Here is a 13,996-nt window from a genome sequence, read left to right as displayed (position 1 = left end):
CCCTGTCCCCCTCCCCCCACTCCCCCGTCGACCCCCTCCACTCCCATCCACGACCCCTGCATCGCCGCACAGATGACATCCGGGTGATCTTCTCGCTGGCCGGCTGGCAGGCCGAGGGCATCTTCTCGACGGGCGACGTCCACAAGCAGGTGGCCATCGTCTTCAAGACGCCAGCCTTCCACGACCAGGGCATCTGCGCCCCCGTCAAGGTCTCCATCTACCTCTGGCGCCCCTCGGATCAGCAGCAGAGCAACCCGCACAGCTTCCTGTACAAGCCCGAGCTGGACGGTGCGCGACTCTGCCATCACCGTTTGTTTTTTTCCGCGTTGATTTTAGATCCGCGCGGTGACCATTTCGTCACCCACCTCGTCACCACCCACCTCGTCGCCACCTCCCTCACCATCGCCCACCTCGCCACCACCTCCCTCACCATCACCCACCTCGCCACCACCTCCCTCACCATAGCCCACCTCGCCACAACCCACCTCGTCGCCGCGTGCGATCTGTGTGCCCCACATGGCGTGGGCAGCGCCGAGGTAGCGCCCTCTCTGTCCCTCTCTGTTCGCGACTGCGCCTCCTAGAAGGTTCACAACAGCCGGGCCTGGTGTTGTGTACAAACAAACACTCATCCGTTGCCCAAGGAATACATTCATTGATATTAAAAAGAGAGAAAATGATTGTCTTCTGTTCTTCCCACTACAGATGCGTTTGGAGTTGAGCGCAAACGAAAACAGACGCCTTACCAGCTGCAAGAGTTTGTGAACTCCGGATCGATGCACGCAGGTACCACCGCGTACCCCCTCATCCACGCGCGTACCCCCCACCCACGCGTACCCCCACACCCACTCTTGTGTACATTTGTGTGTATGTATGCATGTGTGTGTGTACGTGTGCGCACACGTACATTTGTGGGTACGTTTGTGTGTATGTGTGTTCGTGCGCGCGTGTATATAACTTGTGGGGAGCAGTGGTGTAGCGGTCAGCGCCCTGCGTTACTAACTCGGCGACCCGAGTTCGATTCCCGCTCACGGCCAATACCAGTGACGACTATCTGAACCAGTCCTGGGCCTCCTCTAGGTCGACTCAGCCTCAAATTTGTACCTAGTGCAGTGTGTAAACATCGCCACTAGGGAGACAAAGGCGGACGGGCATTGTGTTGGCCACCTACCCCCCATGTGCCATGCTGGTCTTAATAGGTGCTCGCTAACAGCACTTGCCCCAACAGTCTGTTAAAGGCTATACTGTAAGAGTAAGAACTGTGGATGTCGTGTCGTTGCATGAAGGTGCATCGGGGCCCCCCGCCCCGACGGCCCCCATCGCCGCTCCCACGAAGCCCTCCACGCCCGCAACGCGCTACTCCAAGCGACTCAGTTCCTCCCGAGGCCTGAATCCGCGCAGAGCCGGCGGCATCACCGCCACCTCCCCGGCCACCCCGAGCCCCCCCATCTCAACCCCGAGCCCCCCGGATCTGTTCATCGGCCCGGGCTGCACAGTGACGTCCACCAACACCATCCTCAACGTCACCATGTCCCAGGGCCGCATTCTGCAGGTGGCCCCGCCACCGGAGGCCCCCTTCACGGACGACCAGGTGGCGCAGATCGACGAGATCTTCGCCCAGAACACGGGCCCCGTGAGCGCCGTGCTGGCGGGCGACCTCGCCACCTTGCGGCTCACGCTCGACCCGGCTCCCGCCGGCGTGGCCATGCCGGTGCCGTCCGCGGAGGTGGCGGTGGAGGAGGAGGCCGCTCGCGCCGCGATGGACCTCGCGCTGCTCGAGGACGTTCTGCCGCTCGAGGCGGACGACGACCACATGGCTGAACATGTCCTCAGGGAGCTGCAGGAGGGCCGTCTGCACATTAACTACAACGACCTGATGAACATCGACGAGAACGTGCCGGAGCAGTTTGTTGCTTAAGTAGTCGGGTTGCCGCCTGTCCCGGCTTTTCCCCCCAGGATCGTTCTCTCGCCGTCCCCTGGGAGCTGGGTCAGACTTCCCGGGAATTGGCACGGCCCCGTGTTTGTCAGTTGCGTAATAATATCAATAATGATGATGAGGACGATGACGCACCACGCAAGGGGGGCATGAGTCTGGCGGCCAAGGGGAAGCGAAGAGCTCAGAAGAGGCGGTGGACACTGCTGGGCCAGGTCACGGAGGTCGCCGTTCGTGTCACTCGCTGTGCACCAGCTGCGGGATACCTGGCGCAGGGAGAGGGAGCGTTGAAGAGGTGTGGCCGTGCCTCCACGATGACTTCGGCCACGATGGCGTCTCCATCTACGCGGCGCCGTGAGATATTCTTCTGCCCGTGATTCGTCTTCCCTCCCGCCCTCCCCTGACGAGTTTTGTACCCAAGAGGTGGCGACCCCCCCCCGTCCACCCAGGTGACGATGGCAGTCGAGCATGCGGGTTGCTGGAGGACCCCATCTTTGCTCTCGACTACGGAGCTGCGCCTCCTCGTTCTCTCCTCCGGTGAACCCTCGCAAGCTTCACCGCGATGGGTTTTCTAGTGCGAGAAGCGGACAATCATTCGAGTGCGGCAGAACCCTCCTGAGAATGCGGCCTTGAGACTCGGTGACGCTCTGGCGACATTATTTTACTGTTTTTTTTTATCATTCAATGTATGTAAAAACTTCGGGGCAAGTAAGGGGATCGGGCTCTGAAAGATGACGGTTCAAGGATATTTGCCAAGTTACATAAAATGTTAACCGTGTAAATACTTTAATCGTAGCTACGCTGTCGCATTCGCTTGTAGACGTACAACAATCCTCGCTCAACGCGATTCAATTATTTGTTCTGATGAGGCTGGTTGGGGCCGGGGAGCGATTAGATTCCATAATCGATTATTTACTGTCTTGTAGTTAACATTGCAGCTCCATTATCGCATTGTGATGATGGCAGCAGCAGCAGCAGCAGCGATGTTGTGGTTTAGGAGCTCGATGCCAAAGTCGAGGTCTTTCTGCTGCTGGCCATGACGAGATCAGAGAGAGAGAGAGACTTCGTGTGGTGTCGTTTCAATGTATCTCCTCCTAAATCAGTTGAAGGAGCGCGCACCACTGTGGGTTTACTGCACGGTCCATAGCGTCGGTGGCATGGCCACAATCGCTCGACTGCATCTTTAATTTTGCATTCACGGAGGAGATGTGCGCATCGGCCTGCTGGTGATGTTCTGACGCGGATGATGATTCCACCACCGGCGTCTTCTTCTTAAAGGAGAAGGACTGTGGAATCTAGGAGGTTGTGATGTTTAGGTCTCGAATGAGGAGGTGTTTGTTGTGGCCGTCCAGGGTTGTTCCTCTCGACTACCATTCCAGCTCTCGTCCGTCCGGCTCCCTGGAGACGCACTCGGCCTCTCTGCCTGCGTGCTGTGACATCGCGCCGTGGACATACCCGTACATTTCAAACAAACACACAGTCACGTGCAGAAACAGAATGCGGCCTCTGCGCATTGCGCAAAAGCCATCGACAGTTCCTCAAGAACTACAGCGTCGTCCTCTTGTGTCTAACTTAGGATGTGGTCAAATTAAATTTGAGTCACTGTGGCCGACTGCTCGGCAACAAAGAGAGAGGGAACTGTGGAACGGAAATGCTAAATAAGTCGTTGTATGCTGCACGTGCCTGATGATTGCTAAACTCGTCCCCGTGTGACGTAGAGAGCACCGATTCGAATTAAGAGAGACTGATACCTTGTGTGCGTGTGTTGTGGGAGCGGTGGCACAGTGGTTGGCGCACTGCACTACTGACCCCGTGTCCTGCGTTCGGTGTAATCACCATGGTTGGGGAGCCACAGGCGGCCGGGCGCGGTGCTGGCCACACCACCACCAGCTTGTGCAGTGCCGGCCTTGTTAGGTGCTCGCTAACAGCACTTGCCCCCACAGTCTGTTACAATTCCATTGGGGTGACCTTTGCCTTTTAGCTTGTCGCGCGTGAAGCAGCGAGCGCCCGATTGGATTTCAATCATCAGGCGCGTGCCGCGTGTGACGACCTCGGCTGTGCTGCACGTTTCGTACGGATTGGCACAAGATTGGTGAACCCGGAGTGTCTGACACGCCGTGGTGCGGGCTGGTGAGCTATGGAAGTTGGGAAACCCTCGCTATTGGGCAGGAGGAGAAGTGGGGGGGGCTGTAGAGGAGGGGCAGCTCCCCGCTTCAGGTCGTCTCTGTCCACGCTGTCTATAAGCTGATTCATTGTTGTGCCTACGAGGTAGACTCGCTTCATGTTTAAGTTATTCGGCTAGCATCGCTTCGCAGATGTCTGCAGGCCTCATTCACTATTTAATACGCGCGTACGTGGTGATGTATGTACAGTATGTCTGTTGAAATTATTTCGCACCGTGAAAAGTAGGAGGTGCGAAAAGATACACTAACGCAAAAAAACAACATATCCACCCCTCTGCGTCAAAGAGCCAATAGTTAATCTCGTCTAGCTTTGACTGTTCTGGGTGGCGTTATCATCAGCAACATCTGGCCTGTGAAACACTCCACGCTTGCTGTCAGCTAATGATGTTATTGGAAGGCGTTACTCCGGTTTACCTAAACGGAGACCTCTCTCCCTGTTCAACTCAAAACTGTCACACTTGTATTCAAACTCTACGTCGTGATACGCCATTGCATTGTCTTCGACAGTCGCGGAATTTACCCAGCAACGTTTGTCCGGAAGGGTCGAGAACGGGCTGGCTTATCCTGACCCTGGCCTCAAGGTCAATGAAACTTCACCAGATACAAATGAGCTGCTGCTAATGCTGCTGATGATGATGCTTCGTTGCCAGTGGTACAAAAACACATGTCAAAAACACTGAACACATTATTAAACACAGATAATATACGACGTTTCGTGTAACTGCCCTCTTCTGTGCAGCTGTGTGTGTGTACGTGTGCGTGTCCACGTGTGCTGTTGGCAAACGCCTGTGAAGGCCGGCACGGCAAGCGAGAGGGCGGCTGTGGCCAGCACCACGTCCGGCCACCTTTCTCTCCTGCATTTCTAATGCATACACCCCTCACTCAATGTAGGTACGGTACTCATTTAAGGCTGAGTCAACCTATGGGAGACCCAGGACCTAGAGCGGTAGTGTAGTGGATAGCGTACTGCTCTACGAACCCGGCAACCCGAGTTCGATTCCCGCCCACGACCGATAAACATGAGCCGGTAGTGGGCCTCCCCATAGGTCAACTCCGTCTAAAAATGACTAGTATCTGGTCCGGGGAGACAAAGGCGGCCAGGCGTGGTGCAGCCCTAACCCCCTTGTGATGCGTGTGCTCACGAACAGAACTTTCCCCATCAGCCCGTGCAGGGCTACACGGGGGGAACTTTGATCTTCGTTGTGTGTGTTCCTTGTGTGCCACGCGCGCCTGTGCGTTGCGTTGCCTGCGTTGATGGCGGTGACCCGAGTTCGATTGACCCCTTGTCACGGCGAACTGGATCAGTGGGCAAGGGATATCTGAACCAGTCCTGGGCCAGAGCTGCTGCTGGGGCAGGAGGGGGTCTCAGTGCGTTAATGGGATTCGCCTCGACCATTGGGGAAGACTCCATGCGGCGTGTAAACATAGCAGAGAATGCGCTCTGAAGACGGACCGTTGCCCGAAACGTCGCCTATAATATATTTTCCTATTGATGACACGGGCCCCTTTTTGTGTGTTTCGGCTCGTTTTGTGCAGAAGAGGCACAGTGGGTTTGGTACAGTGGGCGTGCTATTTATACCGCCACGGTGTTTTACGGCGCGCAAGCAAGCGATGGGGAACTTGGCACGGTGCCAGCCAGCGAGGAGGAAGTGAAAAGGCGGAGGGTTCGACTCCCAGCCAAGGTTACCTTCGGCGCCATCATTGTTGTTCATCTCGTGCGATTTACCGCAGAAACATGCGAAAGCCCCCCTCCCTCAATTGTGTCTAAAGCGGTGGTGGCTCTGTGTGTATGTGTGGCTCTGTGTATGTGTGACTCTTGTGTGTGTGTGGCTCTGTGTGAGTCTCTATGTGTGTGTGGCTCTGTGTGTGTGGCTTTGTGTGTGTGTGTGGTGTGTGTAGGGTGTGTGGGTGTGTGGGAGTGTGTGGGGTGTGCGCGTCGTGTGTGTGGGCGTGTGTGGGGTGTGTGTGTGTGTGGAGTGTGAGGGTGTGTGGGTGGGTGTGGGTGTGTGTGGGGGGTGTGTGTGTGTGTGAGGATGTGGGGTGTGTGTGAGTGTGTGGGTGGGTGTATGTGGGGGGTGTGTGTGTGTGTGAGGATGTGGGGTGTGTGTGAGTGTGGTGTGTGGGTGTGTTTAAGGGTGTGTGTGTGTGCGGATGTGGGGTGTGTGTGGGGTGTGTGAGGGTGTGTGTGTGTGTGGGGTGTGTGTGAGTGTGTGGGGGGTGTGTGTGTGGGGGATGTGGGGTGTGTGTGAGTGTGGTGTGTGGGTGTGTTTAAGGGTGTGTGTGTGTGCGGATGTGGGGTGTGTGTGGGGTGTGTGAGGGTGTGTGTGTGTGTGGGGTGTGTGTGAGTGTGTGGGGTGTGTGTGTGGGGGGTGTGTGTGTGGGGTGTGTGTGGTGTGTGTGTGTGTGCGTTGTATGTGACCCGTGAACCACTGGGCATTCGTGACGGTTGCGCGTCTCTCGGGACACCGCAAAGCGACGGGGTTGTCGAGGGTAAAGAGTCGAGGACCGGGCTCGAGGGATGTGAGGGGCAAGGTTTAGCGAGTTGGCGTTGGTGATCGCAGGTCAGGATCAATGGGTAGAGTTGGGGCTCGGGGAGACGGATGAGGGTAACGCCTTCCTCGCGTCTCGATTCGCCCACGCACATCGCGACGTCCACGCGTGCGTTGTTGTTGTTGTTTTATGCGGTGCAATCCGTCAGCCATGTTCAGTCCACTGCTCGATGAAAGCAGCCGCCAGGCAAACAAAAATCGCAACCATTCCACGAACCCACCGAGGTTACCTGCGCGGGGCGAACTGCAGTCGAGTACTCTAAAGTGTTATTATAATAATAATAGGGGTTTTCCCCTTTTTTCTGGCAACAAAACTGAAACCTTTTTACAAGGATTCATGTGTGCATTAACCACAATGCTTGCAGTCAAAATGCAAACAAAAACACACTATGATAATATCTGTGGCATTGTCCTTGAAACTGATTGGTCCACACCAAGGGACGGCTTTCTTTTGAGCCTCGACCCAATTCAGTGCTCGACCAGAGGACGCCAAAAGGCGTACAGCTCAAAGGCAACACTACACTATCAAAGTATACTCTGAAGTGTGTTTATTGACTCTCATCTCCTCACCCGAGAGGTCGCAACCGGGTACCCGATACCCGGCTACCCGTACCCAGCCGGGTACGGGTACCCGTATGCGACCCTGGTGCGGCCGGGTACGGGTACGAGTAGGTCGTGAGTCACTGGTGAGTAACTGTTTGTCACTCATTTCGGGTAGGGTACGGGTAGGGAACGGGTACCCATTTGCGACCCTGGTGCGGCCGGGTACGGGTAAGGAATCAAAACCCGTTTGCGACCTCTGCCTCACACTGCCCTGCTGCTTATTGCTGCTGTCACTTGTCTTCACGTCTTCTTCTTCCACCTGACGCATGAGATACACTCGGCGTCACCACGCACGAAGACTGCCATCCTGCTGCTGCTGCTGTTGTTGCTAGCCTTATGAAGTTATGAGAAGTGTACAAACTGTGAGATGTTTTCATTCCCGTATCCTGCCACCAACCCACTTTGTTGTTACGCGTCAATCAAAAGCCACCACGTGTGTGTGTGTGGTTTATACCGCACCGCTCCGGGCTTTTTGGCTTAACAACAACCGCCATTCACCACTAAGTGGCCGAGACGTCACCACGACGCTTGTGGTGCCAGGCCAGGTGCACTTTTAAGTGCCACACGCGTGGAGTGTCGAACGCCCGCTGGCACGAGGTCACGGGACAGACCCAGGGTGCAATGGGGTCGGCTGGCTGAGATAAGGGTAACAACAACCACACAAAGCGTTGGTGTCAATCCGCTGGTGGATCAAAGAATCCCCCCCCACCACCACCACCACCACGCCATACCCCGCACCATTTTCCCGCAACACTATTGTGGATACAGATATGGGACACGGGGGGTGTTTACTGCGCTGCCCTCTGCTGCCCACATCACCGCACACTGCTGCGTCTGTCTCATTGTGCACGGCGCTCCACTCCCATTCGCGCATCATCCTGGCTCAACCCTGCTTAGCTTCCCGGATCTGTCGAGTTCGGGCGCATTCCGACTGAGTAAGTTTTTGGGTGGGTGAGCGGGTAGGTGAGTGAGGGAGTGGGTGTATGAGTAAGTGGGCGAGTTAGTGGGTGAGTTAGTGGGTGAGTAAGTGAGTTGGTGGGTCAGTGAGTAGGTGAGTGGGTGGGTGAGTGAGTGGGCGAGTGAGTGGGTGAGTTAGTGGGTGAGTGAGTGGGCGAGTGAGTGGGTGAGTTAGTGGGTGAGTGGGCGAGTGAGTGGGTGAGTTAGTGGGTGAGTGAGTGAGTAGGTGAGTGGGTGGGTGAGTGAGTGAGTGGGCGAGTGAGTGGGTGAGTTAGTGGGTGAGTGAGTAGGTGAGTGGGTGAGTGAATGTTGGCTTTGCAGGGTTGCCCATTTCCCCTTTGACGCTGTGTTTAAAATGCCATTGCACATGGCATGTGCGAGTTCCTCTCACTAGTGGCGTGCTTAACGTATTCACAGTATATTTGATCGCTCGCTAGATTTACATTGTACATAGTTCTAGTTGTGTATTAGCCATGTGTACAGAGCCGTTCCTAGGTTACGGCGAATCGGCGCGACCGTCCCGGGCCCCGCGCTTGGGGGGGGGGGAGCTCGCGTTTCAACGTCACGGTGTCAGAATACCTACCAGTTTAGTTTGAAGGCGTCGGGGGGCACACACACTGGGGTTTGCCCCGGGCCTCAAACCGCCCCCCCCCCCCATGATCGGCCCTAAACTATTGTTCTAAGCAACTCCTATAAACCCTTCTGTTCCATTAAATGGTCCGTTGTCCGAAATGTTACGTGATATTCATAGAGCCCCTTTGTTCGAAGCGCTTAAGATAATACAAGAAAACCGGTATGAGCATTTTCCATGCTGGTGTGTTGTGTAAATTGCCTATGCTGCATTGTCTATTAACTTTTATTTTGGCTTTGCTCTCACCGAGTTATTATCCCAAATGCCCCTTTAAGCTGGCGTCCCGACATGCATTGGGTGGAAGGTGCGTTATCAATAATAGATGATGTTAGAGGTTGAGTTAAATTAAAGAGCGAATGAGTGGGTGGGTGAGGAATGATGAATGGATTGGTGAGTAGATGAATGAGTGGATGAACGATTGAGTAAAGCGGATGAATCAGTTTGTGTTAGTGAACTTTTATATCGTCTATACAGTACTGCATTGTTTTTGAACTTTGTATCTGGTGGGCAGTCACGACCTTAATTACGATCGGTGAGTATCCCAAATGCCCCTTTGTTCTGGCGCCCCGAGCTGCAGTGCGTGAGGGTCGCGGTATCTACAATGGGCGATGGTGATGATACCCCACCTCCTATGGTGACCTCCTCACTTAGCGCGTGTGTAGTTCTTCGAGTGCCTGTCCTTGTTTTCGCGTGGGTGTGTGTGTCTGTGTGCGGGGGAGCGGTGGCGTAGCGGTTAGCGCGCTGTGCTACAAACCCGGCGACCTGAGGTTCGATTCCCGCTCACGGCCACCAACCCAGTAACGATTATCTGAACCGGTCCTGGGCCTCCCCTAGGTCGACTCAGCCTCAAGTGAGTACCTGGTGTAGTGTGTAAACTTCACCACTGGGGAGACAAAGGTGGCCGGGCGTGGTGTTGGCCACCCACTCATGTGCCGTGCCGGCCTTCATAGGTGCTCGCTAACACCACTCTCCAACAGTCTGTTAAGGCTATATGGGGGATCTTTGTCTTTGTGTGTGTTTCTGTGGACGTTTCTGTGGACGTATGTGTGGCTTTGTGTGTGCGCTTGAATGGAATGAATGTCAGTTTTATGTTATTTATCAAATGTCAGATGACTCACACCCTCTCGTCAGATCTCGAAAGCTAAGATGTTGACTTGAGATGATAGGTGGCCAGTTTGTGGCAGTGCAGAAATGGCTTCTTGAATCTATCTGTGCGGAACTTTCTACGGTTTTCTCCCATGAAAGCCAAACACTCATTCATGGAATCTGAAAAAGATCGCTGTGTAGCATGACCCTTCTGACAAGGTGCTCTGACACTCCGCATTGAGGCTTTACTGGGCAAACAAATATCACCGTTTTGATTCGATCGACAAATAAAAATGAGGAAGTTACTCTCGACACTGGCACCGTATGGGAGTGGCAACACGGGGTGAATTCGGGTGGCTCAGGGTGGTTCGTGGTGGCCGGGGTGTTCTACTCGTGGCCCAGGACGGCAAGGTGACCCGTGGCGGCACGGGTGTGGATCACTAAGTGACCCAGGATTGACACATAGTGGCATGATCTTTTAATGACATTCCACACGTTGGCCTGGGATGACCCACGGGTGGCCCATGAAGCCAACGTGAACCGACCGCAAGTGGCCAGGTTCTGGCTTGTGTCTTGGACACGATGCCACGGGGATGGCACGAGGTGGCACTGGATAACTTGAAGTCACGCGCGGTGGCTTGGAGTGAGTGAGCCACGGGGTAGCCAAGGAAGGACAAGGCCGAAGGTGACACTTGACGGCGCGGGCGAGCAACAGGGTGGCCTGCGGGGACCCGTTCGATGGCCGGTGGTGATGATGTCACGTCATGACCTGAAGTGACCGTAGGGGAACCGTTGCTCGTTACCTATTTTATGTCATGCAAACGCCACGGTTTGTTTGTTATTACTTGCGGCGTGAGTGCAGCGTTACTGTGTTCATTGCTGCTGTTACTCCCCACAATGACGCGTGTCACGATATTGACAGGGTGGGAGTGTCGTCTATGACAAGCACACCTTGCTGTGTTTCATCTCGAAATAGATTTGCGGTCGATATGACTGAATTATCCGGAATGCGCCACATTCCACCAGCTTTGCGGAAAGCTAAGCAGGCGTTGAGCCTAGATAGCGCCTGGATGGGGTGGTGACCGCTGCTCTCAAAACACAGGAGGAAGTAGACACTGTGGGCAGCGTCTACTTCCTCAACGCATCAAACATACAATTTGTTCTGCACACCAAAGTCAAAGAGCACCCGTATATCTTCTTGGTTCTTTCGGTAAAGTCACGTAGAAGGGAAATAATAAAATAATAAAAATAAAACATAATCAAATAATTCTCACGACGTTTCGGCCACAACACAAGCAGCTGTCCTCAGGTGAAGAACAGGTCTGTCGGAAAGACAGCGACAGACCTGTTCTTCACCTGAGGACGGCTGCTTGTGTTGTGGCCGAAACGTCGTGAGAATTATTTTATGTTTTATTTTTATTATTTTATTTCCCTTCTACGTGACTTTACCGAAAGAACCAAGAAGATTAATCCCTGCAGTCACGAAAGCTTTAAATCGAAAAGTATATGCTTACCTGGGATTTTTAGTTTGGCATGTAGAATGTAAATTCCAAATGCGTTTCGTCACTTCGTCATGCATGACAATATTGCGTGTCGATGTGTACGGCCCTGTGCGAGTTGGTTAAGGCGCGGCAGTGGGGGGAGGGGGGGTCATAGCTAGACGCATACAAGTGCAGTACAACAATGGATTCGGCTGCACTGCCCTCTGATGCACATCACGTTGCCCCGCCGGAGCCTATAGCAACCTGTTGGTGCACCGTGATCTCCCCTTACAAGCAATTCCCGGGCGTGAAACCTGCTGAGCTTTCGAGATCTTACGACATCGGGCGCGGGCGATTTGGCTGTTGGCGACGATCGTAAACATCTCGCGGTCGGTTGGTGGGGGGCCGCGTTACCCCGGGGTAATCCGATTACTCGGGCAATAGTTACTTGTAACGCGTTACCCTGCGGCGCTTGAACCTGCAGCGGAGGCTACGTGTCGGTGGATCGCCCCTGAGTATTAGTTAGACTTTGTAATTTTAGTATAGTTAGACTGTATACCACTTATTTAAATTTTAAGATTCCTACATGTTGAATGTATGCACCTTCCTGCCATAGTAAATTCCTTGTTTGTGCAAACTTTCATGGCGAATAAAACCCTTTCTGAGTCTGATTCTGAATCGCTGGACCGCCCGCCGCGTGTGTCGACCAGGGAATTGCAGTGCCCGCAAGCAAGGGGCTCGTGAACCCGTTTGTGCGCAGCTTTGCGAGTGGTGTTGAGCTCTCGGCGGTCACCTGTACGAGAGTTACCGTGCAGCGCACACTCCCACCCACCCCTCATTACGGACGCACGGGCACACGGACCGAATGCGCTGTTTTTGGAAAGCGCTACACAGGCGGAAGTCACAATCATGCCAATTACTGCAGGATCCGCATGAAAGGCACATTCTTGACGCTCGGTGACAGTACTGTTGTGATTGTACAACTCGTGGTGTGGTTTCACACATACCGCGTGGCTATTCTTGGAATGATGACGCGGCAGGCATTCAGACATCTGCGACGTGAGCGCGTGCCACCGCTAAACTCACAATGACTCTGACATTTATGCCACCAACTTCCCCGGCTTTAATAAGCAAGAGGTGGGCGGTAGGTGGGTGGGTGTGGAGTGTGATGATGGTGGTTGTGCGTTGGGTTTAATGTGTGTGGGGTGTTGGCTGTAATGGGTGGTGTGTGATGGGTGGTGTGGTGGGTTGGGTGTAATGTGTGTGGTCTGGTGGGTTGGCTGTAATGTGGACGGTGCACGGTGGGTGTTGTACAGTGTGGTGCGTGGTGGTGTGCGATGCCTCGTGTGTGGTGTGAGCCGCACGGAAAGAAAGTCAGACTCGGAAAGAAAGTCACCGAGGCAAACACTGAGTCAGACAGACACAGAGACACACACGGGCACACAGAGACTCACACCGACACAATGAGAGACACAGACAAAGACAGAGGACAAATATGTATATCCAGTGCCGGATTAAGCTAGTGCGGGGCCTGTAGCATATGTTATAAAGGGGCTCTAAATAAAAAAATAACATAAATATTAAAACACGCATTTTTCACTTGCATAGTAAAGTAATTGTATTTTTCATTTGCTATACAGCTAGATAATACGACAAATCGCTAACGTTAAACACCAGTCGTTAATAAAAGTAGTAATAGAGCAAATGCAGAATCACTGAACCGGAATTGATAGCTTGAAAGCATTTAGCGCGGGGGGCCTTGAAAGTGCGGGACCCGTAGCATATGCTACTTTTGCTTCTAGGATAATCAGGCGCTGCGTACATCCTGTTTATATAGATTCGAGGCGGAGCTTTAGACAGCGCCGGACGCAACCACGGCTGCCCGCCCGCTGCCTCCTGCGGGGTCACAGGAGGTCACGGTTGGGATAATGTCGGGGAATTCCTGGGAAATACCCCCCCCACCTCGTTGCAACGTCACCACAAACCGGGGAGCGAGAGCGGGGAGGGAGTGGGGGCGTTGTGGGAGGAGGGAGGCGGCGGGAGGGTGGAGGGGAGTGGGGACGTGGTTGCGGTGATTCGTATAATGGGCGATCTGGATGGTGTGAGCTTGATTGGTCCCTTTCGGCAGTAGCGGTGGCAGCATCAGCATCTGGAGTATTTGGCATCGGTATTAACAGCAGTAATCGCCGAATCAGCATCTGCATTGACAGGAATAACATTGTGCATGTTTAACTTCTTCCGCACCGTACGTAGCCAACCGTGCTCTTTGCAGGTGCGAAAGAATCAGCAACATTATCATCAACAGCAGCGAAAGCAACAAGAGGAGGCAGCAACAGGAACAGCGTCATTCTAAATCATCAGCGGCAATAGTCGCATCATTTGCAGCAGAGGTACCAACAGAGACAGCAGCTTTATGAGCATCATTATAATCAGCAGCATCAATAATAATCGGGGCAGCTGCGGCATTATCATGAATCAGCAGCAGACAGAAGCAACCACTCTGGCCCTTTTCATGTCTTGTCTAACCTTTGATTTACAGGTATAGCTTAATGGCACCTCCGTGTGTGTCGGTGTCT

At 53.9% G+C, this 13,996-nt stretch overlaps 1 protein-coding gene across 2 annotated transcripts in view; it reads left to right on the top strand.

The window, feature by feature from the left end:
• The window catches only part of LOC133362489 (transcription factor p65-like), a 29,897-nt gene extending 25,075 nt beyond the window's left edge, over positions 1–4,822 (top strand). For both annotated transcript variants that reach the window (XM_061581444.1, XM_061581451.1), the window contains 3 exons: positions 73–288; positions 703–783; positions 1,284–4,822. In XM_061581444.1, the coding sequence (XP_061437428.1) occupies positions 73–288; positions 703–783; positions 1,284–1,915 (929 nt within the window). In that variant the 3' untranslated portion in view covers positions 1,916–4,822. The remainder of the gene's footprint in view (positions 1–72; positions 289–702; positions 784–1,283) is intronic.
• Positions 4,823–13,996: the final 9,174 nt, after the last annotated feature.

This window comes from Lethenteron reissneri, chromosome 8 (assembly GCF_015708825.2).
Source record: "Lethenteron reissneri isolate LAM-NWPU_2019-01 chromosome 8, ASM1570882v1, whole genome shotgun sequence".
Lineage (NCBI taxonomy): Eukaryota > Metazoa > Chordata > Hyperoartia > Petromyzontiformes > Petromyzontidae > Lethenteron > Lethenteron reissneri.
This window is presented reverse-complemented; position numbering and strand designations above follow the sequence as displayed.